Source organism: Drosophila arizonae, chromosome X (genome assembly GCF_054131065.1).
Source record: "Drosophila arizonae isolate 15081-1271.41 chromosome X, UAZ_ARI_1.0, whole genome shotgun sequence".
Classification (NCBI taxonomy): Eukaryota; Metazoa; Arthropoda; class Insecta; order Diptera; family Drosophilidae; genus Drosophila; species Drosophila arizonae.
Genome location: NC_142927.1, coordinates 5,094,305 through 5,120,089, shown reverse-complemented (window position 1 = coordinate 5,120,089; position 25,785 = coordinate 5,094,305). Strand labels below are relative to the sequence as shown.

Below are 25,785 nucleotides of genomic sequence, written 5' to 3'. Positions count from 1 at the left end.
CACAAAACTTACTTACTTAATGTTCTCCCTCTTTCTCTCACCCTCTCTAATTTAAGCGGGACACAGCCTTCTGCATTGACTGATGGCCCAACTCTGCCTCTCCCGCCCTCTGTCCCAGTGTCTGTGTGTGCTTTGTGCTTTGTGCGGCTTTCTAAATTATCTTCATGGCAAGCGAACGCTAGTGGTCGGTCAAGCACTTGCCTCTGCCAGCTGCTGTTGCTATTGCTGCTGCTGCTGCTACTGCTGCTGTTACTGCTGCAGGTGCTCCCTGCCAGCTCATATGTGCTGGAGCCCTTAGTTCGCTCGCCAGTTGGCAGCAATTGAATGTGGCCCCGGCGACTAACGACAAACGACACAAACGTCCAAATGTCCCAAGTCCCATCGTCCAATCGTCCAATCGTCCGAGTGTATTCCGTGTCCCGTGTCCTGTGTCCTTTGTCCGTCGTGGGTCGTTTGTCGTTTTGGCCAACATCCTGACTCTGAGCTCTGGCATGGATCTGGCTCTGCGGTCGCCTTCTCTGTGTGCTGCGTGGCAAAAATAATTCTATTTGCTGGCTTCTTTGCTTATCTATTTAACGATATTTATTTAGCTCGTGAAACGGACATTAACTTATGAGCTCACATATCTTATAGATATTGCTTCCTTGCCTGATTATCATCGGCCGCAACGCATCTTAGTCACACAGAAAGTTGCCAAGCTTCAAGTGAAAGCAGCAGCTTCCTCCTCCACTCAATTGTCATATGGGTTAAGTTTGCTCAACTGCTTCCAAGTTCTTTACTCTGATTGCTGGCATTTGCTATTTGTGTCTAAATTGAATGCCGTCCAAGTTTAAACACTTTATCCGACTCTGGCTACGGCAAATGTACTTTTCATTAAATGTTAAATCACTTTTTCCTCAAATATTAATTTAAGCCTTTAAATCCGACTATTGTCTACCAAAACTGTCAGCTGAGCTGCATTTCTGATTTTTGCTTATTTTTCGTTAATTCGCCTGAGTTGCGATTACACAAAGCATTTCAAAGTTGAGTCTAAACAAAAAGTGATAATAAAGAGAAACATAAATTTCACAGCTTGGCAGCAGAAACTTTACAGCATGTATGTCAGTATTTAATTACGAACAAAGAAAAATTTTTGTGAAAAATGGAATTTTCTGCTATTTGGAAATTATTGCTGCCTCCGTTGTTGATCATCAATCAGTCAACCAATCAAAGCAGACACTCGCAATACGAGCAGAGTTTAAATGAGTTCGAGTGGGACAGCAGCAAACAGAGGCAAACATTTGCCTTTGATCAACTCTCCACTCTCACAAGTATGCATAAATCTACAAATAAATATGTGTACGTACTCTGTTACACGTTAGAGCGAGGTAGTCGCACAGCAAAGTGCGCAAAAATGTACACCCCACGCGCTTGAGCGAGACAGCAGCACAGCAAATTAGTTTTGTTTATTTGTATATGAATAACTGTGTGAAAAGTAAAGCAATTAAAATCGCTTTGTTGCACTCAATTATCTAACCCTTTCGCTCTAACGCACACGCACACGTTCGCCACATAATTGTTGGTTATATAACCAAAATTGGAATATCTATCCACAATTTGTGATTGATAGAAGGCCATAATAACATTGCATTGTGGAATGCTGAGCAATGTCTTTGCCATTAAATCTATTTACTAATTGGCTATAATGTTGGCTTAAACGATGACACGGCCAGCATAAATGATGGCTAGCCAACGGCAGGCGGTAGACAGGCATTGGCAAGAGGACAGAGAACAGAGAACAGAGGTCAGAGATGATTCTCCACTAGATATTGACCTGGACATTGGCAACGTCTGTTTCGTAAGCCGCTGTACAACTTCAACTGTGTTAATTCAATAAAATGTTGAATAAAATTGATTGATTAGCTGCGCATGCTGCCTTATTCTCTGCTCCGCTCTCTCTTGCTGCCTCATTGGCGATTGCAGTGTCTGCCTTGGCAGTTGGATGCTGGCAGTTGGATGCTGTGCCACATATCGCATAGAGTAAGCAACTAGACTGAGCTGTTACTGTTGCTGTTCCGCTAAGCTGTTTCCTGGTGCCTGCTTTAGTTGCCACATTTGTGATTCCTTTTGCCATCGCTGCTGTTACTGCTGCTCGTCTCGTGCTGTAGCCGTTCTTCCTCTTCTTCTTCCATAGCAGCTGCTTACACAATTGTCTGTGCATTATTTGAGCTTTGTTATTTTGCTTTTATCCCTTTGGATCAGAACGTAATGCGATTGTGTGAGGTACGACAGGCGTCGAGCGTCGCGACCGTCGCGTCGTGTCGCGTCGCTTCACACACAGATTTTCGTGTGCTCATAGCTTCAGGTCCTGCAAAGGTTTTTCCCAATGCTGCCAAAATGTCACGCTGTGTGACAAAGATGGCCGCCAATGTACACCACATACCAGAATGAGCGCGTACGTTTTAAAGTTTACTTTCCTTCTCGTTCTTCCTTTTCCCACAGCTTTAAGCGATAGCAACTCAGACTTGCAATTCACTTAGTCATATGTAATTATTGTCAGTGGGAGAAGTAAAACGGCACACTGCATATATGTATACATTGCCTCTCTTCACTCGCTCTACTAAGTGTCAGCAAAAGTCTACACTCTCTAATCTCCAGTGAACGGCCATTGGGTATAACTGCCGTGCATTCACATATATCTGTCTCTTTTGCGCTGCTTAGATCAGTTTTCTACAATGCGTATAAGCTCACTCTTCGTTCTGAAAGCTCTCTCTTCTCTCGCTCACACTTAGCAACATTGGCTGAATAGTCTACACTCTACTTAACTTTTCGTTCGCTCTCGCACTAACACACTTATCCTGAGGAACATGGCGGCTACATAAAGTGCCAGCCGATCGATTCGCTGCACACGTCCAGTCTCGCTCCCACAGTTAGTTTGCTGCATTTGTGCTTTAATATCGCTGCCGAACGCAAATGCGTTTATTATCTCTTACTCTCACTCACACTTCCGCTTTGCGCCTGCAGCCATATATGCTGGCTTTCCAATTATAATGTCACGGATTTATGCCTATGCATATTTATTGTGTCTGGCTGACCCCAAACATGTTTCCCCTTTTGTCCGCATTTGGCATTGTGTACGACATTTTGCTTAGGCCAAGTTACCCAGCATGTTCAATTAAAAGCCGTACGTAGCCCAGCTCAGCTGGACATCAGGTGCTTGTTTGACTGTTTGTCTGTTTGTCATTTTGGCTGCTTGCATATTTGATTTGTGCGTTTAAACATTTCAAACAGGCCCACCAGCCCGCTTGCCATCAGCAGCAACGGCAGCAATAGCATCAGCAGCGACGCCTTATCGCAAATTCTCTTTAGAGCAATTTTAGTTATTATATTGCACTGGCTTTATTGTTGGTGTTATTGCAAGCAGCTGCAAGCTGGCGTCCACCTTGCATTACTTATTTATTATTGAGGATTAACAAGGAGCTATTTTGGAAATGGCAGCAGGAGCTGACAGCCTGCCAGCCTGCCAGCGAACCAGCCAGCCAGAACCAAGTGCCCAGTCTCAAAGCCAAAGCCAAAGCCAACATCAACGTCAGCGGCAATGCGGCCTTTGCCATGACTTGCATTGCCTTGCCTTTTCATTCAGCTTGCGGAGTTTTCGGGGCAGTGGGGCTTAAGAGCTAAACACTGAGCTTGAGCACTGGCTTTGAACCGCAGCCAGGTGCCAGGTTCATGCCAACTGTCGATCTAACATTAACCCTCCTTCACACTCCTGTAGCTGTCTACAGCAACTCTAATCTGCGCATCAATTTTGCATGTTGTCTTACTCTTCCTCATTCCCTCTCTTTCACTCTCCCTCAATCAATCTCTGCGTATGCTTTAAGTGTAGGCTTCTTTAGTGTTATGTATGTATAAATATAGATATAAATATGTATATATATGGAGCTCTATCTATATTTATAGTAAGTCATAAGTTTTAAGTGTCGCATTGGAAAAGTGCAAATGAAACTCGCACAATTGTCATTTCGTTATCTTATGCTATCTCTCTCTCTCTCTCACTCATTTTGTTGTTTCTTTTTGCAGCACGTGGAAGCAGCAGCAGCATAAATAAATATGATTAAGCTTAAGAATATATAAAAAGAAAGTTCAAATGAAATAACGCAATATAAAAAACATAAATAAGTAAGCAGCAGCAGCAAAGCAAGAGGAAGGACAAGCAGCACAGCAGCAGCAGCAGTAGAGGAAGAGGAAGAAGCAGCAGCAGCAGCAGGCCAAAACGCAACGAGGCAAAGGCAAAAGGCCAACTGGCAGCCGAGGGAGCAGCGAACGCAACAGCAGCAGTTGAATCACGCCCCTTTCCGTCCGTTCCCTCTCAACCTCTCTCTCTCTCTCTCTCTCTCCCTGTGTATGTGTGTGTGTGTGGAAGAGAGATAGTGAATCGAGCTCAATTACGCCGCCAAACTGTCGTGTCAGCAACAAGAAGAAGAAACGTGAAATGTGCAATTCCTGGCTGCTGCTCATAATTGCGCTCACTGTTGTCTGCCTGTGGAACTCGCAACAAACCGAAACATCCAAATCATGCCCAGCCGAGTGCATCTGCTTGTCCCAGACTCAAGTAAGCTTAACAATGTCTAACCATCTACCTCTAGCCCTCTCTCCCGCTTCCCCCCTCCTTCTCTCTCTCTCTCTCTCTCTCTCGCACTCGCTCTCATATCTTTGTAGTTGTTAGCAGGAGCATCATCATCATCATCATCAGCTGGTGGCCTATAGAGAGTTCGTCTGGGGATCCTCGGCCTGGTCAGCCTCTTGGCCACACACAGAGATAGATAGAGAGAGCGAGAGAGAAAGTGCGAGAGAGCGAGTAGAATTATATCGAAAATGTTGGGCAAAAATGTTCATTTCCCTTTGTTTCACAATTCACAAACTGCACAACGGACAGCCATGGACAGTGGTAGGGGCAGGGGCAGGGGCGGGGCAGCGGCGGCATTTGCTGGGGGCATGGCATATTCCACTTGTTACATTTGCTGCTCTGCGACTCGCTACCACTTGGTATACCCTGTAGCTAGCGCCAGAAAGGGTAGATGCGACAGCCATGGATATAAATAATACAGGCAGATATGTATCTAGCTAACGGTATAACAATGCTAAGCAAGCCAATTCACTTTTCATAGATACAATTATATATACAGGGTATACGGCCAGTCAGTCAACTCAGTGCCCCCTGCGCTTGCACTCTTTTCGTATTCAATTGTCTCCCGCGAGAATTTTTGCGGCCAGCTGCGCGAATAGTTTGGAGGATGTGAACAGAAAACACGAGAAGAGGCAGAAACTAAAAAACAAAAAACAAATGATGCCACGCCCCGCCCTTAGCCGCAACACCGCCCTTTCGGCGGCCCACTTAGGCACGCTTAATGCGCATCCTTATTACCAATGGGGCGAGCGAGCGCTGCTGGCATCGTCATTTTTACCAAATTGAGAACTTAAGTGATTTCATTATTCCAGATTATGAACAATGAAATGATTTACTCGGCCCAGTACTCCGCCTCCTCCCACCACAAGAACAAAAACAAAAATGAAAATGAAAAAATTATTAATAAATGAATTGAGGTAAAAGAGCAGCGCGAGTCCTTAGAAGTGCTTCTTGCTTTGTATTCAAAAATTGTGCTTAGCCGTTTCCCACTTTTCCGCGCAGCTTCAAGTGGCCAACTTAGACTTGGCTGCTCAGCCATATATGTATATACAAATATATTTATATGTATATCTGTTGAGAGATTTAATCTTGTCGAAAACACAGTCAATTAGTTTGCTAATTGTGTTGGCTTAGGTATTTGAATAGGGCTAAGAGACCATTAGAAATGAGAACTACAAGTTTTTGCCCTGACCAAACAAGAGAGATACCATTTAGCTAAATCACTGCATATATTCCTGTTTAGGTTATCGATAATATTTGGATATCTAAATACTCAGTAAGATCTTCCATTTTTTTAGGAAATCATAAATGTCTGCTGCAGCTGCTATCAGTTTAGAGTGTGAGCCAGAGCTGGATTCAGGCCAATTAGCATCAAGGCTGCAGTAGGCAGGCATGACTGTAGGCAAATTTGATCAGTAGTACAGTCTTCACACTCTAAAGAATGTTTTATATAGCTGAAGAAAATATAGCAGACATACTCATCAAGGTAACTGAAAAGAAGTAAGAAAGCTCCAGTCGAGACTGCTCGACTAGGAGATACCCTCTAAGCTGATATTCTAATCATTCTGCACTTCAACTGTATATACACAGTAAATCTGAAGTCTCTAGGTCTAAAAGTGTTCAAGTTAGGCTGAAAAAACTAAATGAATATTTCGATTATTCTCGATAAAAAGTTATCGTTATATATATATAACTTGTACTGCGTATGGTACACACGAATATGCATGCCAAATAGCTCCGTAGCTCTTATAACTTCTTAGATCGACGCACTCATACGGACGGACGGACAGACGGACAGGGTTATATCGGCTCAGCTCGTCGTGCTGATCAAGAATATATATACTTTATGGGGTCCGCGATGATTCCTTCTGCCCGTTAAAGGGTCGATGGGTTCAGGGTATTATTACCCAGAAGAGACTCGAATTCAATTGAATTGAACACATTGCGCCATATTATAAAGTTAGGTATTCCCATTAAATACAAGATATTGGCATGACAATAGCTTACAAATAAGACTTAAGCGCAGAGTAGTAAAAAGTTGTTGACGTTTTGCAATTTGTTTTGCTACAGTTCAATTTAGTTCTCATAGATTTTTAGTTTTATTACTTATGAATTTCTGTTCCAATCAAATGCATACTGTTGTATATATTTAGATATATATACATACAACAACTTTGCAGAGTTCATACCCTTTAAGCGCATTTACCGACTGGAATATAGAGCTTATCGAACAATAGAATGAAACGCAGCGCAACTTATTGAAATGAAACATTTGGCGGCAGTCGCATAAACAATTGTTAAACAAGAAAAATAAAATAAAATAAGAAAACACAAAAGACGAAGAAGACGAAGAAGCAGCAAGAAATGAAACTTTTAATTCGTTCATTTAAGAGGTGAAGCGTATGAAAATTGTGCAAATGCGAAAGGAAGGAGGACTGTAAAAGAGCTGGACAGAGGCGGGCAGCGATGACATCAACGAAACAGCGACAAGCGATGCGACAGACAGATGGACGATGAGCAGCAGTAGAAGAAGATGAAGAAGAAGCAGCAGCAGCAGCAGCAGGAGTAGGAGATGGATGAGCAGGAGGAGTTACAGCAGATAAGGCAGAGTGTAAAGACGGAGTAGATGGAAGGAGGCATGTCTAGAATGGACATTGTAGCCATACAGGGCAAGAGGGGCGGGCTGGGCGGAGGTATGCCCACAAACGCACGCATCAGCACATAATAGTTGTAAAAAATGAAAGCACAAAGAGGAGATGAGACGCGAGCAGCGAGCTGCGAAAAGCGTGGCGCAAAGCAATGTCGAGGGGATGGGGGTGGGATGGGTCAGCAAAGGGGGCGGGGGCAGAAGCAGCTGCTGAGGGGGGGTTGATTAAAAAGAAACAACGAAAATAACAACGAAACGAGCAACAGAGACGCGGCGACAAAACAAAACAATGAACAAGCAAAAGAGTGCGCGACTAGGCAGATACCCTGCACTCAATTGGAGCAATGGAAATGAGCTGAGCTCAAAGTAGACTATACATATAGATATATATGTATATAGACAGCGTAAAGGAGTCTGATATACATGTAGATATTTATATATATATGATAATTTATCGAAACTATATTCGATAATTATCGATTAAAGTGCTACGGCCACATTTTCGATTTGAGGGGCTTATCTGTGTTGCGTATAATAAAATAAAATTCTATAACGCGTACAGAGGTTTTTTGTTATCGATATTAATCGATGATACACGAAGCTATGATACCTAAGATAACTGAACCTAAACGACTTGAGCTTTTCATCTATTGGCAATGCACTTAACTCTAATCTCCCAATCACAAGCAAGACTTTTTGCATTAAGTTTAACAATCGATAGTTATCGGTTTTACAATTAGCTTACAACCGATCATCCCGTGCAGCCGATTTAGTATGAGAAACTGCCCAATATAATATTGTATAGAGTCCAATTGACTAATGTTTAGATCACATATCATATCAACATAGCTTAGTTTTGCTTAATCGATATATATCGGCGAGTCTAGTTAAAGGAGAAGGAACCCCAGAGATATTCGACGAACATCATATAAACTTGAAAATATGCCTTGACCAACGCATATACCCGTTTACAGCTTTTACAGGGTATGACAAAGTGAACAAAGAGCATAAAAAAATTCGATTTAATTTTATTTGGCAGCAATAAAGCCGCAAATTCAATTTTTCGCACCAACATTGACTAGCATCTTGACACCTGCCCCGCCCTACCGAAGCACCTCTATGCCAGTTACTCCATCTCATTCTCACACTCTATCTATGTCGCTCTCTCTCTCTCACTCTCTATCTTTTTCGTGCAGGTGCTGTGTAACACGGGCGGACTCGAGCAGATTCCGCTGCGCCAGCTGCCAGCGACAGTGGAGAATCTGGCATTGACGAAAAACAACTTTCCCATCATTAAGCCGGACTCGTTTGCCGGACTGCGGGCGCTGAAGAAGCTCTCGCTGGATGGCAACAACATAACACGCATCAAGCAGTTCGCATTCCGTGGCCTGCCCCGATTGCGTGAGCTATCCATACAGTATACGCCGCTGCAGATGGTGGCGCAGTTCGCCTTCGCCGGACTGCAGAATCTGTCCACCATTCTGCTGAGTCACAATCAGATCCAGCGGATCGAGGGCAACGCCTTTGCGGGCACGTCGAACATCAAGCTGATCCTGCTGAGCAACAATCCCCTGATCCGGATCGAGACATCGGCGTTCTCCAGCCTCACCAATGTGGGCCATTTGATACTGCCGTCGGGCATACGGAGCATCGAGCAGGACGCGTTCTTCGGCATGGACGCTGTCGGCCTACTGAAGCTGGCCTACATGGATCTCAAGGAGATCTCGCCGTTTACCTTTCGCGGCCTGTCCAACGTGCTGCTGCTGACGCTGCAGGAGTCCGACTTGGGCGTCATATGCGCCGACGCCTTCACGGGCCTCACCCAGGTGGAGACGCTGCAGATACTCAACAACAAAATCGATTCCATTGAGGAGCTCAACTTCACGCACACAGCCGCCATCAAGCATCTGAAGTTCCATGGCAACCATGTGCTGGAGACGCCCGATCCGAATGCCATCATCGTGGATGGCGTCGATCACCTGCAGCTGATCAACAATCACTTCCCCTGCGGCTGCCACATACACACCCTCCTCGACGGGCCCCTCGCTGAGGGGGCGCACAATCTGAGCGACTTTCTGCAGAAGAACTACTGCATCTCGCCGCTGGAGGTGAACGGGCGCGTGATGAGCGAGCTGGACATCGATGCGATCGGACGGTGCGCCGATCAGCTGACCAAAGGCAATCTGGGCAGCTCGGCTGCCACACTGGCGCTCGGCCTGAATGCCATGCTCCTGATCGCGGTCGCCAGCTGCGTCGAGTGGCGCTACGTTCGCCTGCTGGCCCATCTCTTCAGTCACAGTCACATCGCTTGGCGGCGACGTCGGAAGCGCCGGCGACCCGACTAGATCAGCCCCACTCCACTCCAGCACAGGTCCTGCACGCGCTTCCACTGAGCAGAGCGCGTGAGAGAGAGAGAGAGAGAGAGAGAGCACTAAAACTCCGTTTGTACTTTACACTACGTATTTCCTGCTTAAGAAGTAAGTAAACAAACCCTGAAACCCTATTGAAACAAAGCACCATCCACTTCATATAAATTTTTAGCAAAGGTCAGCCTGAGTGGGGCCTAAGAGTGGTCCAGAAACCCTGTAACCCTATTGAAACAAAACACCATCCACTTCATATAAATTTTGCCAAAGGTCAGCCTGAGCTGGGGCTTAGCCGAAGAGAGTGTTATAGAATATGTAAATTATCGAGTGTTATTTATATATTTAGTTTATTTAGTTAGTTATCTAACCTCATTTCATATCATTTTTTGTGTAAATCCTTATTCACCTCTTTTATTCTTCTGATCTTCAAGCAAACTCAAATCTCAATCTAAGATCATATGTATTTTACTCCAACAAAAAGCTACAATCTTTACTTTGTTATTTTATGAACCGAACCTTGAATGATTAAAAAAAATCAAAGCAAGTCAATGAAAATGTAAGATGTGCTCCAGTGGGGAGCGCCTGACTATGAGGTACCCAGGATCATAATTACAAGCTCTTTGAACTATCGATTTGACTAGCCATTTTAACTTGAACTTCATTTATTTTAGTCTACTACATCAACCCTTATATAAATTAAAACGGCTTGGTATTTAAAAAGTACTAAGGGAAAAATCTTGGTGAACGAATACACTATGATGCTGTTTAGTTTCGTATTGATCTTTATTCTTCATGTTTATTCATATGTTCATGCCTGAACACTTGGTATTACTAACGTTACTCAGAAAACCTTTATACTCTGATATTTCATTTTCAAGACGTTCAGGGTAGAAAGTTAACATCGGTAGTGCATCCAGTAGAACTTGATCTTGTTAGAGAGCAACCTGAACTGTCCAGCTGATGAAGGTCGGATGGAGTGAAGACGAACAAACGGGATTAGTAATAAAGACTCGTATTAGCTATTGCATCAGAAGAAGTAGACATACATGTATAAGTAGCAAGTTCGATAAACAAAAATAATGATGGACAGACGGTGCTCGTACTAACGGAGATCGGCTAGACAGAGTTCGGAGGAGAGGGCTGAGAGACTGACAAAAAGGAATAGAGCGAAAGACTCGCCCTAGTGCACCATGAGAAGCATACATAATCTAATATGATCGGCCACGCCTTCAGCTACATTGAACAGATCCAATGAGCTTACGATGCACCGTTTCGAAGCATTCAAAATTGCTTCAGCCTCTCAAACCTTTCCCAGCCTTTGCTCCTTTGCTTAGTCTTAGCTTAACTTACAAGCCGAAACTCATCTCTTTCTAACTTCTAAACCGTTCCAAGCCGAAGCTTGAGCAACATATGCCTATGCCTATTTACAGTTGAGAAGTCACTGCTTTTGCTGCCTGCAGTTTGAGAGTCATCGAGTGAATAAAGTTGAATTTCATGTGAGCTTCACGTGTTTTCTCTTGCCTCGGCTGCACCTTTGGCTAAATGTAATTAAGATATTGCTCCATTGAATAACTCTTCTTTATATCTGATACTCCTTTCATTTGCATTCCGCTTTTTACGGGGTATCATTTGGCGGATAGCTTACATTGATTCCATTTGCTTTCAATTAGCTTTGGCCTTTGATCGCGCTGCTAATGGAAAGTATTTTTTGTTTCAGCTTCATTTGCGGCGCCAGCTGCTTATCGCTCTCATCAGCAGACACACACATACCCTATACACACACAAACAGACACATAGAGACTGTATACCCTATACACATTTGCTATCAACTTTTACGTTTCGCTTCAAATGCAAATGGAAAATGTTTTCAATGCCCGCTTCATATCTCTATCTCGCCATCCAGCCCTCTCCCTCGCACACTCTACCTTTCTCTCTCACTTTCTCTCTCTCTCTCTCTCTCTCTCTCTCTCTCTCTCTCTGTCAAACTCATATATGGAAAAAGAAGTATTCCGCACAGTTAGCCAAATCCGAATCCGTTAACATTTTTTTTTATTTCTTTTGCTTTTTTCGTCAGTTTGGCTTTTGGCTTCTCCAATTGAACTGCAGCCAGCCTTAAAGGCAGCCTCGACTACCGATGTTGTTGTTGTTATTGTTATTGTCGTTGTTGTTGTTGCTGATGCAGCTTCAATGGTTTCATTGTGCCATGCCACATCTCACTTAAAGTGCTGCAGGCTTCACAGCCAAGGGAGGCAGCGGACAGACGGACGGACGGTGTGGTAGAGGCTTGGCTCATCAAGGTGGGGAGCGGAGCGGGGCGGGTGTGGGTCTATGGGTTAGCATACAAAACGAAAACGGAAATTACAAATTCTATTCACTCGCAACGGCATTGAGGAAGAGCGCTCTCTAATTCGTTGCTCCAACTTGTCCCCCCCATGCACACATACACACACACACACATACAGCTAAAAGTTCTGGCTAGGCTGAAAGGCAATGCTACAGCGGGTTCATTCTATAGACGCTTATCGCAAAGGATTTAGATTTATCTAACTTGATTATGATGCTACACACACACAAGCACACAGCACACACACACAGCAACACATAGCACACACACATACTTCTGTTGTTGCTTTGGTAAAACAAATGCGCAGAGAAATCATTGAAGGAAATTAAAACTTTGTTTACTCTCAAGTCCACTTCTTGTAATGTATGCCACGCCCCTGCTTGCTCTATGCCCATAAACTTACCCTTTTTGCTGAGTGCATTATAAATCCATGCTACTTGTTATAGCAGTGCATATTGAATTCTAAATTCTGGCTACAATTGACTTAGGACTTTGTTTGGAATCATTCAAATAATATTCTATTATTTCCAATTAAACTTCAAGATCTTGGCCTAACAGAAAGAAGCATAGGAGAAGCGAGGCATGAGTCTAGAATTGGAAATGTGGAGCAAATATTAAAGCAGAAAGGCAGGATAGTAGATGAAATTTAGAAAACAGAAGGAGGAGATAGAAGAAGAAAAATTAGTGGAACAAAAATACATATGGAAAGTGCTTTAATAAATGAAGACATTGGAGTCAAGGATTACGAAAGGTATATAAAATGATGAGGAGAAGAAGAAGAAGCAGTATAAAGACAGTCTCTAAGGCAGCGTTCCTATAGGCGGTTTGCTTATCCACATGATGTTGGGAGAAGAAAAAATTGACAAAAGGGAGAAGACAAAAACTAAAACCATTTTAGAAGAAGAAGAAGTTCTTTTGTAGACATACTTTCGGAGCATAATCATATGATAATATTTTGTGTACATTCCAAAGCACAAAAGTGTCCAAAATCTGTGAATTACAAAATCTTCGTATCGATCAACTGTATATACACAGTAAATCTGAAGTCTCTAGGTCTAAAAGTGTTCAAATTAGGCTGAAAAAACAAAATCAATTTTTCGATTATTCTCGATAAAAAAGTTATCGGATGAGTTATCGAAAAAAAAAAATATATATATATAACTTGTACTGCGTATGGTACTCACGAGTATGCATGCCAAAGTTCAGCTCTCGAGCTCTGATAACTTCTGAGATCGATGCACTCACACGGACGGACGGACAGACGGACAGGTTTATATCGACTCAGCTTGTCGTGCTGATCAAGAATATATATACTTTATGGGGTCAGCGATGATTCCTTCTGACCGTTACATACTTTCCACAAAACCATTATACCCTGATTTCCCATTTTCAATGGGTTCAGGGTATAAAAAAGTATAAATAAAGAAAGTATAGCTCTAGTTCTAATACAAATTATCTTTTAAGTAGATGTCTTCAGGGCGTCTTAGAGTTTTCTAAAAATTATGGTGTCACATAAGAAATATTGAAACGGAATCTCTCAAGATAAAATTTAAATCAAAAACGAAAAATAAGTTTTAAGTTAAGTTTGAAAAAAAGTGTTGGAAATAGAAAATTTGTGAAATAAAATTCTTAAAGTCTAAAAATCTTTGATCAAAGTCCGCTTACTTAGCTGTAGGATTCGACCGGCTATATTCGATAGCTCTTATAGAAATGATATAGCTCAACAATATGCGCCTCGTTTCGATTGTGAATGAATTTTGATTGCTGCTTGCCTATTGTCTAGCTGCAGCTGTGACATTTTTGCATTTGCTGAACTGCCACCAGCCCACCTAGCCAGGCCCCTCGACCCGCTTGAGCACACATAATATGGGCAATTGATTTAATCAATTTGGCTGTTGGGCTAATCGAAAGAAGAAATGCCAAGCTGACCCGAACTTAAAGCTTTAACAATTCCACAGTGGGACCAACCTGTGGGCGAGTGGGCGTCTGGCGGTATTGGCTTAAATGGGCGTGCCTATGCGTTAGCTACAAAACACGTTCGCGCATTTTCGACCCCCCCCCCCCTCCCCTCCACGCACGTGGCCCCTGCCGATGGTGGAGCATTGGGCACACGATTTCTGTCACTTGGCGCCCGCTCATGTCCGCAGATCGTTAACTTAATTGTTCCGCTTGAAATCCGAAAACTCTGTTCGACGCCATTGCCATTGTTGCGAGTGATAGTTGAGGCCCCGCATTCAGTCCACTGCCGCTGCCGCTGCCACTGCCGCCCCTTCCCCCACCCAGATGGCGGCCTCTAGGCCCTCTGGCCGTGTCAGCAGTGCAATAAAATTGGCGTGACTAACTGTTGTGGGCGGCCATGGCCATGGACGGTGGGGACTCGCGCTGGTCACTCGCCCAGATGGAAGCGATGGGAGCAGGGGGGGGGGGGGGGGGGCGGGGGGCCGTGCGTGCCGCTGCCAACGTCGCTGCTGACACGTCAGCGAGTGCGTCATGCAATCAGCAAATGGTCGACCGCAGCAAAAGTCGCGTAATTAACGGCGAGCAACGCTTCAGCTGAACTAAACCTAAACCGAAGCTCAGATGCTGCTGCTCCTGCTACTCCCCCTTCCTCCTTCCCTCCTCTCTCAGCGAGTCAAATTAAAACTTGTCCTATCCCCCATTTCCCACATGTGCAGCAGCTCGTCGTGCCCCTTTTTATAGCATCGATAAAGTTTCACAGAAAATCGCGACGAAAACCAAATTTAATGCTTGCACACACAAAGCTCGACTAACGCATACCCTTTAATGTCAGCAGCAGCTAAATTTGCCGCTAAATCTGAGCACTCGATGTGAAATATAGCATGTTTTAGCTATATAAGTCACAGGCTAGACTTTCAGTAACCTTGTACGACTCAAAAATACCCTGTACATTATGTATAACATTAAAAAAATTGACTGAAAATACAACAAAGCGGCGTTATACAATGTACTGAAGTAGATTTAGCGAGTACTAAAATTTTGCTCGACTTGCAGTTACCCTGTGAAATGTTAGACAGCGGCACAGCTAGCAGATACCCTGTTGACAGCTATAAAGTGTGATCAAATCGCACTCTAAAAAGTTTGTAAGAAAAAATGAAGAGTAAATTCAATAGATGTAAACTGTAAATACCCTACAAATTGTAGAGATGCAGCACTCATGATACCCTATGTGATACCCTTCAAGACTATGTGAAGAACATGAAAAAAATCATGTTACCATAACCTGATCACAGTTTAAACTCTAATGAAAAACAGGGTCCAAGTGTCTATTATACCCTCTGCGCATTCTAATTCCACGGTATTGCGAACACATTTTGCAAATTACTTGCAAGAAGCGACTAAAAACGTGAAATTTTCACGAAAGTAAAGTAAATTAATCAAGACAAAAATTTGCACGAAGCACAGCACGACGTCAAGATACCCTGCAGCAATATTTTCAAGCGATGAATGCTATAGAATATGAAATTTCCTTGCGAGTTTTCTGTATTGACCAGAAGCTGTGTATTGTAGATGATTACTTTGCTGGTCCAGCATGCCCAGCTGCAGCGAAGACTACAGGGTAATTGAAGCGCAAAGAAAGTGAATTGCATTTAAATAAAAACAGCACCAAAAAATGAAAGTCTATTGAAAAATGCAATGCAATGAAATCGAAAAGACCAAGACTTAATGGAGCTGAAAGAGATGAAGCAAGCAACGAAGGAAGAGAAGTCGAAGCAACTGAAATAGAAGATGCAGATGGAGCAGTTGAAGGGGAAGAGATGTCAAAGGAGCTGCAAAATAGAAGTAGAAGGAGAAGAAAGTGAAGAAAAGTCGTGTGAAATGAAGGGTGGAGATTTAGGAAAATATGAGGGAAGAAAAGTATAGGCAGATAAGGGAAGATAAGTTATAGGAGGAAAAGTCCCAGGAGAGAAGTCGAGAAAGATGAAGATAAGTTAGAGAAGACGACGATACGAGATCGAGAATAAGATGAATGAAGAGAAGTCAAATATAAGAAGCGAAGATAAGTGAGGGAAATATGTAGGTGGAGTGGTCACAGATAAAGAGAAGAAAAGAATGGATCAATATGAGGCAGATTAAATGAAGAGAAAGGAAAACTGTGTTTCAGCAGACGAATGACAGAGACTAAAAGAAGAGAAAGAGGCGATAAGACGAAGCAGATTACTAAAAAGTAAATAAAGATGAAAAAGAGTCAAGTCGCAGGGTATAAAACCATGAGATTAAAGGAAGGGCAACTACTGTAACAAGTACTACTTGCAAGAGCGAAGAAGAGAGAGAAAAATAAAAAATAAAAATTTTAAAAACATTTCAGGTAGGCAAGAGGCAATTGCTCCAACGACACTTCGCTAGGTCAAGGTGAACGAGGCGTTGCTCGGCTGCTACTCATTGTTCATTGTTCATTGGTCGTAGCACATTGCTCATTGTCATCATCATAGCCGTGGCAGTCCGTTTGGCAATTAACAAGCGCCATCAATTAGCTCCGCGAATCTCAGCCTCAAATATGACAGCGGACAAAGAGGAAAAGGACTGAGCGAAAGGACTAAGCGTTGTCCATTTGCGTGTCGCTGCGCATTTATTTGCCTGTTCCTTTTTTTTTAGCCCCAGCAGCTCCCGCCATTCCGTATATATACATTTTTTTTTTTTTTGTCCCGTCTGCCATTTGGCATTGCAAATTTATTGAGCTAATACAAAATTTAATCAGGCTGGGCCGAGCCTTTGGGCTGGCCTGAGCCTGGGCCTCGTCGAATTATCAGGCGCGCGCCGCCCATAAATAACTGTGGGCGAGGCCGTGCGGAGTGGGCAGGGGTCGTGGCTTAGGGTCCAAACAGCTGGCGGCAAAGGCTCGCCGGACTCGGATTTGTGCCTATGCGAATCGGTTCGGGGTTTTGGATGCTATTTATGCTTTTTATATTCGGGCTCGGCTCGCAGTGCTTACACTTCATTTAAAGTCAAGGAGTCGCACATAAATTTCCATGCACATAATTAAACGGCCCAAATGACAAAGCAAAATCGTTAAATCGAGGTCAAAAGCGGCTGCCATGAGTGCGAGCCCTTCTGACCCTAGCCATAAACAGCTGTGCCAAAGCGGGCCAAAACTACAAAAGTAATTAAATATGCGGCTAGCTGACCTCCCACACGCACACACACACACACATGCATAGTGTGCGCGTGTGTGTGTTGTCTCATAACAAAAATTATGAAAATCTATGTGGGCCGCCTGTCAATTAACGTGGCCAAATCGACGAGCCGCAAGCGAAAGCTGTGGCCAACGTTGCGTATGAGTTATATGCGGGCAGCTGCTGCCAGAGCAACGCCCCTCACACAGACACACACACACACAGATATGAGCCGCCCACAATTAAGCTCGAATCATTAACATTTTAAAAGATGCGCCAACACACACGCACAACACACACACACACACACACGCAGGCACAACAAAGCACCCACACACTCTTTGCTTAACTAAAAACTGAGATTGAAACTGACATCGACAGCGCGTGGAGGCTGTCAGAAGTTCAGCACGTCGCACAGTGGGGTAAACACTGTCAAATTTATGTTGATCTAATGTAATAGCATATCGAATATCGATTACATTGATAGCTGATAGCTGATTTGTGTATATCGGTAAGAGCTATAGAGCAATAGATACAATAGATATATTGATGCATATAAATGAATCGTGCATTGTATTGCAAAGATATTTATAAATAAATAAATAAATATATGTATATCGATAACAGACCTCAATAGATAAGGATACAAGCGATTAATCTATGTCGTATATCCAGATTAATCGGCTACGGTAATACGTAGAAATGCTATACTTTATAGATACGAGCAAGCAATATGACAAATATATTAAGTTCAAGGGAAATAAAGCACATTAAAAAATTAATATAAATAAAATAATTATATATTAAAAATAAAATAAAAATTAAATATTACTGATAGAGGCAATTAATAGAAGCAATCGATTTTACATGCACTATCGATAAATGAAATTGATATTACATGATCCATACAGAAAATCTTATAAGTAATATTGATAGAAGCAATCGATAGTATATGGATCGATAATAGCAATTGTTATACAATTTTACATGTCATATCATACAAACGCTACTTCGCATATACAATGTTTATGCATGTATATGTATGTATAATATATATAAGTATATCGACAGCAGTATTCGATATACCATAGATTTATCATGTGCTGCACTCAGTCCTAAGCAAATGTGAATTACGGTAATCGATAGTAAATGTATGTATGACTTTGATCGATTTATCGATAACAGAAATCGTTTCTAATCATATATTGCTAATCACTATAACTCGATATTAGCTATTAATGTTAATATCAATATGCATATCGATCACTCAAATCGATATTTGGAAAACGTATGTATACAGATCAAATTTTAAGTGCAATGTATGTCTCAATTTTATCGATTTATCGATAACAGAAATCGTTTCTAATAATATATAACTAATCACTATTACACAAATTATTCGACATTATCAATTTATGTTGCTATCGATATGCATATCGATTACTCAAATCGATATTTGGAAAAAGTAAAGAAATTAAATGTATGTGTCAATGTTATCGATTTATCGTTAACAGAAATCGGTTCTAATCATGTATTGCTAATCACTATAACAAACAACAATTAGTCGATATTAACTATTCAAGCTAATATCGATATGCATATCAATCACTCAAATCTGTATGAATGCAAATCAAATTTGAAATCAAATGTGAAATTCGACTTTTTCAATGGCTCGACCCACTGTGCCTTAGGTTGGAAGTGCAAAAAGCCAGCACGCAAAAATACTTAAGTGGGCTTAGTGTGCCTGTGAGTTGCAGAGCCCATACGCACGCCCCTAGCCCTGACCCGGCCAGGGGGCATGGGTAGAGGGGCGGTAGGCACACCCACACACACCCACATAAAACATTTCTACACATGTGCTCGTCCGTTAGGCTGGCTTTTTACTCTTGGCTTGCAACAATTTAAAAGTGAAAAACTTTGTTGCTGTGCTTAAAGCCTTTAAGTATTTTAATTATGTAGGATTTGCGCTGAAGGCTAAAACAGCTGCCGACACAGTCAAACACAGTGAGCGAGAGGGAGACAACGAGTGAGAGAGGGTGTGCGGCGGTGTGGGAGAGAGCGATGGCTAGAGGGCAGGGAGCGCTGTTGGCCAAAGCCCAGCAAATTTGTTGCCAGCGGCAGCAGCAGCCAACTAATTGAAAAATCGCCTATGCCAAAGGCTACGAGGCAGAGACAACGGCCTGCCGCACACACACACACGCACGTGCGTGTAGAAGCGTGTGTGTGTGTGCGTGTTGGCATGTGTTGTTTTGTGATGTCACCAAAGCTGATGTGACACATGCAAATGAGCTGAGAGCTGGAAGCTGAGAGAAGCAGGCCAAGAAGTCGACGGCAGCTAAAGTGCTGCGCCTGTCAATCAGTCAAGCAGTCAGTCAGGAAGGCAGTCAGTCAGCTAGTCATTTAGTCAGTTAGTCAGTCTCCGCTAAACTCTGATCTCTGATCAGCTGTTGAGAACTAAAGCAAACTCAATTAGCGCCTAGAGGGAAGTCGCACGGAAATCCTTAGTGCGCTGGGAATTCTTGAAGCCCTTCCTAATTACTCAAAAAGACGAAAGGTTAAAAGCATTTCTAAGGGAAAGAAAGAAGAAGAATGAAGATTAGTTTGACTAAGATAGAAAGTAAAACCTTGTAGTCAGCTGAGCAGCGCTGAGTGCTTAGTCTAGTTGGGGAAGTTTTGCAGGCTGACAAGAAAGATCTAGCTAGGACTTCAATGGATGCTAATCGAAAACAGACACACTGAAGAAGTTGTCAGTGAGATCTAAGCTAAGCTATTGCATATATAGAATATATATGAGATATATAGCATATATATGATATATGTAAGATATATGGGAAACATAAAATATATAAAATATATGAGATAAATAGGCCTGTTTTTGTCTGTAGATTAGAGCAGAGAGCTACAAGGAAAAGATATACAAATATGATATATGTATAAGATATGTATCTTATATATAAGATATGTAAGATATATGAGATATATAAGATATATAAGATATGTGAGATATATAAGCCTGTTTTGGTGTGTAGATTAGAGCAGAGACCAAGATTCCTAATGGAACAGATATATATGATATATAAGATATTTAAGATATATGTATGAGATATGTAAAATTTTTAAACTATATAAGACTGCTTTGGTTTGCAGATTAGAGCAGAGAGATAGCTCATATATAAAGTATGTAAGATATATAAGATATATGATATATAAGACATATAAGATATTTAAGATACAGTAGAATCCGGCTATAACGACACTCAAGGGACGGTCGTTATACCCGAAAGGCAGTATAAGTTATAAGTTTGCTCATTAAATTTTGTCTGGGGACCAAAATAATCGTACAGACGTTATAAGTGGAGTCGTTATAGCTGGTTTCTTCTGTATATAAGGTGGTCTGAATAGATTAGAGCAGAGAGCTAGATTCCTAGAGGGAAAGCTTAAGCACTATTCGTTCATCTATAGATGCTCAGAATTTTGACTTTGAGGGGAAAAACTGAACTCTCATCTTAATCAACTCGATTAGCCTTTAGCTGAAACTCAATCTAAAGCTAGGCTTGAATGTTACGCATCTGAAAAGCTCCATAAGAGCAGAGCTCTTGACATCGCTTCAATGGTGAACCCCAGTAAAGCATAAGAGCCAGATGCTAAAGGCCTTAAAGCCGAAATGCTCGCATTGAGTTTAAAAATTCAAGTCCGATTCGAGCCAGAAACAGTCAGTTCAAGGCCTAAGCAGAAAATGTGTGGCCAGAGGCCTGGGGAGGCAATAAGTAGAAGTCAGAAGGCTAAAGCCTCCAGCTAAAGTGCACTTTAGAGTCTGAAACGGTAGCTAAAGACGAGAGCTGTGAAGTTGTCTAAGCTGCACTGAAATGATGAGCTCCACTTGGCAATGCGTAGGCAAAACAAGACCGAAACTCGAATAATTAAAGCCATAAGCTATACAGGTCTATGGGAGGTCGCGTATAACTCGAACTGCAGCTGGATGCCCCATTGAAGTGCCTATCTGAAGGACTATGGGAAACATTTAATGCCGTAGCTGAAATTAAAGTTGTAGCTTTGTTGAAGTGCTTAGCCGTCGTTTCGTTCAGATTCCCCGCCTGGCCGGGTAAGCCGTTCAAGTCCAAAGCGAAGTCCAAGTTCGAGAGTCCTTTAGCGATCGCTACTCGTAAAATCGAATCAAAAATAAGTACAAACAAATCGTGAGTGTGTTTGGTGTCTGCAAACAGCCAGCGCACAATTCAAGCAGATTGCCGGAACTGAAACGAGGCAGAGGCAGAGTGAGGGGCCGAGTGAGAGAGTGCATGAGTGAAAGAGAAAGAGCAGGACTGCATAGAGTGCTCAACGTGCACATAAATCAGAGCGGGGCACAAGGCTTGGGATTGGGGTCTCGGCTGAAGGAGCTGCGGTATGTCATGGCAACAGCTTCATATATGTTACTATCTCTCAGTATGCATGTGTGTGCGTATATGTGTGTGTATGTGTGTGTGTACGTGTGTGTGTGTAGCTATGTGAAGTGTGCTCGCATAGGCATTCAAGTGCACTCGAATATCCTTTCTCTAGTCTCTCTCTCTCCCTCCATTTCACTCTCTGTATCTCTCTATCCCTTTCACTCGCTAGCTATCTCTCGCCCAGCATCAGCATCCTGTCCTGTCTGCACATCAATCTGCCAGCACGATGAACATTCCAAGCTATGACAACGATGCATTTTATTGTTGTTAACAAACTCCTTGCCACACAAATACTATAAGCATACGGAATATGCACTCGACCCTTGCATACCCTGTAATGACACACTTAGCAAGAGTGCTTAGACTAGCTATGCCTGCTTACACACATACATGCATATGTATATGTACATGCACATGTACTTTGATACATACATGTAGAGTCCAATAGATATCATGCATACATACGTACATTTGCATACATACTTGTGAATGTAGTACATATCATTCAATTTCATCATTTCATATATGTATACATGCACATGCTTATAGATCGTATACTTGAGTACATGAATACACATTTCATACACATACTTATACACATTTCATATAAGCATACGTAGATGTTATACCTGCATACAACCCAAATCTGCCAACATACATACATATCATACATATCACTATATCACTATCATATATATTATACATATCATACATATCATACATATCATGCATATCATACATGTCATACATGTCATACATATTATACATGTGATACATATCATACATACATATCATACATGTCATACATGTCATACATATTATACATATCATACATATTATACATGTGATACATATCATACATATCATGCATATCATACATATCACACATATCATACATATCACATATATCATACATATCACATGTATCACACATACATACCCTAAATATCGTTATACATTCTTGTGTACATATGAATCAGTTCCATGGATTCATTATTATTATATGGTTCTCATTCGGAACCAGTAAGCAGTTGGTTCATTTATAGTAATCATTTGTGTCATATAGCTTATGCCAGGCTGTCACTCGTAACTTTCTTCACTTTGGTTCGTTTTGATGAAGGTCTAGGCCGCGTAGTTCCGTTTACGAACTGGTTCGGTTCATAGTGCTATCTTGTAATGGCTTTTGAATTTTCATTTACGTTTATTTAACTTTTAATTTGTATAACAAATGAAGCCTAGAACACTCATTTCGCTCTCTCTAGCAGGCCCTATATATACTCGAAATCTCTGGAAGAATATTTCAGAAAAACTCACTGAACTAACTCAGCAAAGAACTTAGGCTATGACTATTATACATACATACATATAGCCAGATATAGAGCATCTCACACAGCTCAATCAAAATGGCGGCATTCTGCCCTCAGTAGTCCAGCATACCCTACCTACATGAAAGAATACAGCGCATGGCGCATGGCCACAAATTTGTCAAATGCAAAAAACACTGCAGTTTTATATCAGAGCTTATTTTATCCATGTTTATTTTATGTTTATGCAGCAAATGCCAAACTCCAGGCTAATCCTGCAACGGCAGCGCCAGCGGCAGGAGGAGAAGGAGATGGAGAAGGAGGAGAAGGAGTCGATGGAGTCGATGGGGCTCTTGTTGCACACAATCGATGCGATTGACTCGTAAATTATTGTATCTAACGAATTTGAATCTAATGTGTAAATCATAAATTCCAAACTAAAACTGAAAATCGAAAAATCGAAAAACAAAAATAGAAACAACAACAAAAACTAAGAAAAACAAACAACAATTAAAAATGTATTTAAGCATATGTATCCAGATATATATACATATATCTATATATCTCTATCTATATATATATATATATGTATATGTATATGTAGGGAATTTTTTTTTTTAAGAGAAGCAATTTTTTTTTTGAAATGTCCTAGTCTAGTAGTTCATAAATAACACATGACGCGGAGGGGTGAAAAGAAGTGAGGGATATGGAGGGTGAAAGAGAGACAGATATATATCTGCATATATATACATTTTATTGGGCAATTAATAAAGAGCAAAATTTATAAGCAAACAAAACAAAAGTCAACAAATAACAATATCTTAATTACCCTAGACGAAAATTATGCATAAACACAAAAACACACACAAACAGGCAGACAAACACACACAGACACATGTTAGTTGAATACACACACACACACACACACACACAGAAAGAGTCTAGTCAATTAAAGCCAATGAAATTGTATCTTGTATCTTGTATCTTTGTATCTACAACAAATAGCTAATCTAAACTTAAATAATGAAGCGGGAATGAAATGAATGAGAAGCAGAAACAAACTAATCCAAAAGAGGAAAAACAAAACATCCCAATTTGTACTTATTTTATAAAACTGCATAGAAAATACTAAACAAATGAAAAATATACTAAATACTGAAAAAAAAAGTCAAGCATGCTGCAGTCGGGCGCTTTCGACTGACCAATACTCGTTCACGCTACATGCAAATATTTAAATTTCTTATAAATATCAAAAATGTCCTGCCCAATGGAGAATTCTCATCTGTAGATGAAGTCAAGCGTAACGCCATTGCATGAACTTAATGATCTCTTGAACTGTTTAGGAATATCTGTCGTAACTGAAGGGGAGAGAGAGAGAGAAGATATAAACAGAAGTATATATCTAAATTTAAAGTCTTTGGTCAAAAAAGAAACAAGAGATGCAATGAGCTGACGGAGAAGAGCACAGACACACGAAGAAGGGACGGACGAACGGACAAACAAGTTGAGCTAAGGACATATGGGACATACTAGGAAGAAAGAGGAGGACAGAGAACAGAGAAGTACGCAGAAAGTCAGACAGACAACCGGACAAACAGCTGGATGGGACGGAACTATGGACATACGGACAGACAGATGTAGGGACGTACAGTCCGGCTGACAAACGTCGTGGAGGATACGATGACAAGACGAATAGACACAGAAACAGAGAACCATATAGAGCCAAATAGATATATATATACAGACAGATACAACCTGTTAGAGAGAGACAGAGAACCATATAGAGCCAAATAGATATATATACAGACAGATACAACCTGTTAGAGAGAGACAGAGAGGCCATCAAATGGACAGCGCTCGCTTCCATCTATACTCCTTTCCTATCGCCTCGTGAACGAGTATTGGCATTAAAAATTACTGCATATTATACCAATATAAATAAATAATGTGATAAAAAAAATCAATTTGCATTCAACTAAGAGCTAACATAACCTAAAAATAAAAAATAAAAAGAAAAGAAACCCCAAAAAAAAAAGACATTCCCTAACCAAACTCTCGTAAAGCTCCTTTCAATTGCAGACTGTACATATCATAAAGCAAATAGAGAAGAAAAGAACATATTATTAAAATAATAAAAAATAATAATAATAAAATCGCATTCATGTTTTTTTTTTTTTTTTATATATATATCATTATTCGCTAAAATCAAGAATTGTGTTAAAATGTTTAGTCGAATTGAAATATAAAGTAAAGGTAAATAAAAGGAACCTAACTGGAAAACTTACACTAATCGCAGCCTAAACGATATGTAAACCTACTTGTTGCAAACTACTTGAGTGTAAAATAGCATAATTAATACGACATACCCTATATGAGACATACCTATATATATATATATATATGTATAACTAATTTAAGCAACAAGAAAACCCAAAGAAGGAAAACTCTGTGTCTAAGCAAAAGACGAAAGGCAAAGCTCAATAACTGAATCGAATATGTTTTCCAAATATGCAAATTTTCTAAAATTAATTTCCAAACAAATTATAGGGTATCTTGGCAGGGATACCAATTCGAATTGATTGATAAACACGTATATATATATATATATACAAATATATGACTTTAATGAATTATAGATTAACCGTTAAATAGTTATTTGTAAAGAATATAATTCTCTTAAGTTTCTAGAAGTCTTTCAAACCAAAAAATAAATAATAATAATAATAATAATAATAATAATAATAATAATAATAATAATAATAATAATAATAATAATAATAATAATAATAAGAAGAAGAAGATGTAATGTATTTCCTACTGGTTATTGAGCTGCTTCATAGATAAATGTTTAATTGGAGCCTGATATAGTGTATGTCATATA

At 41.0% G+C, this 25,785-nt stretch overlaps 1 protein-coding gene across 1 annotated transcript in view; it reads left to right on the top strand.

Annotated features, from left to right (window-relative positions):
• Positions 1-25,311, top strand: part of LOC108620236 (uncharacterized) — a 41,249-nt gene extending 15,938 nt beyond the window's left edge. The window contains exons 3-5 of the mRNA XM_018017137.2: positions 4,060-4,591; positions 8,510-9,790; positions 23,156-25,311. Coding sequence (XP_017872626.1) covers positions 4,472-4,591; positions 8,510-9,658 — 1,269 coding nt within the window. The 5' untranslated portion in view covers positions 4,060-4,471 and the 3' untranslated portion in view covers positions 9,659-9,790; positions 23,156-25,311. The remainder of the gene's footprint in view (positions 1-4,059; positions 4,592-8,509; positions 9,791-23,155) is intronic.
• Positions 25,312-25,785: the final 474 nt, after the last annotated feature.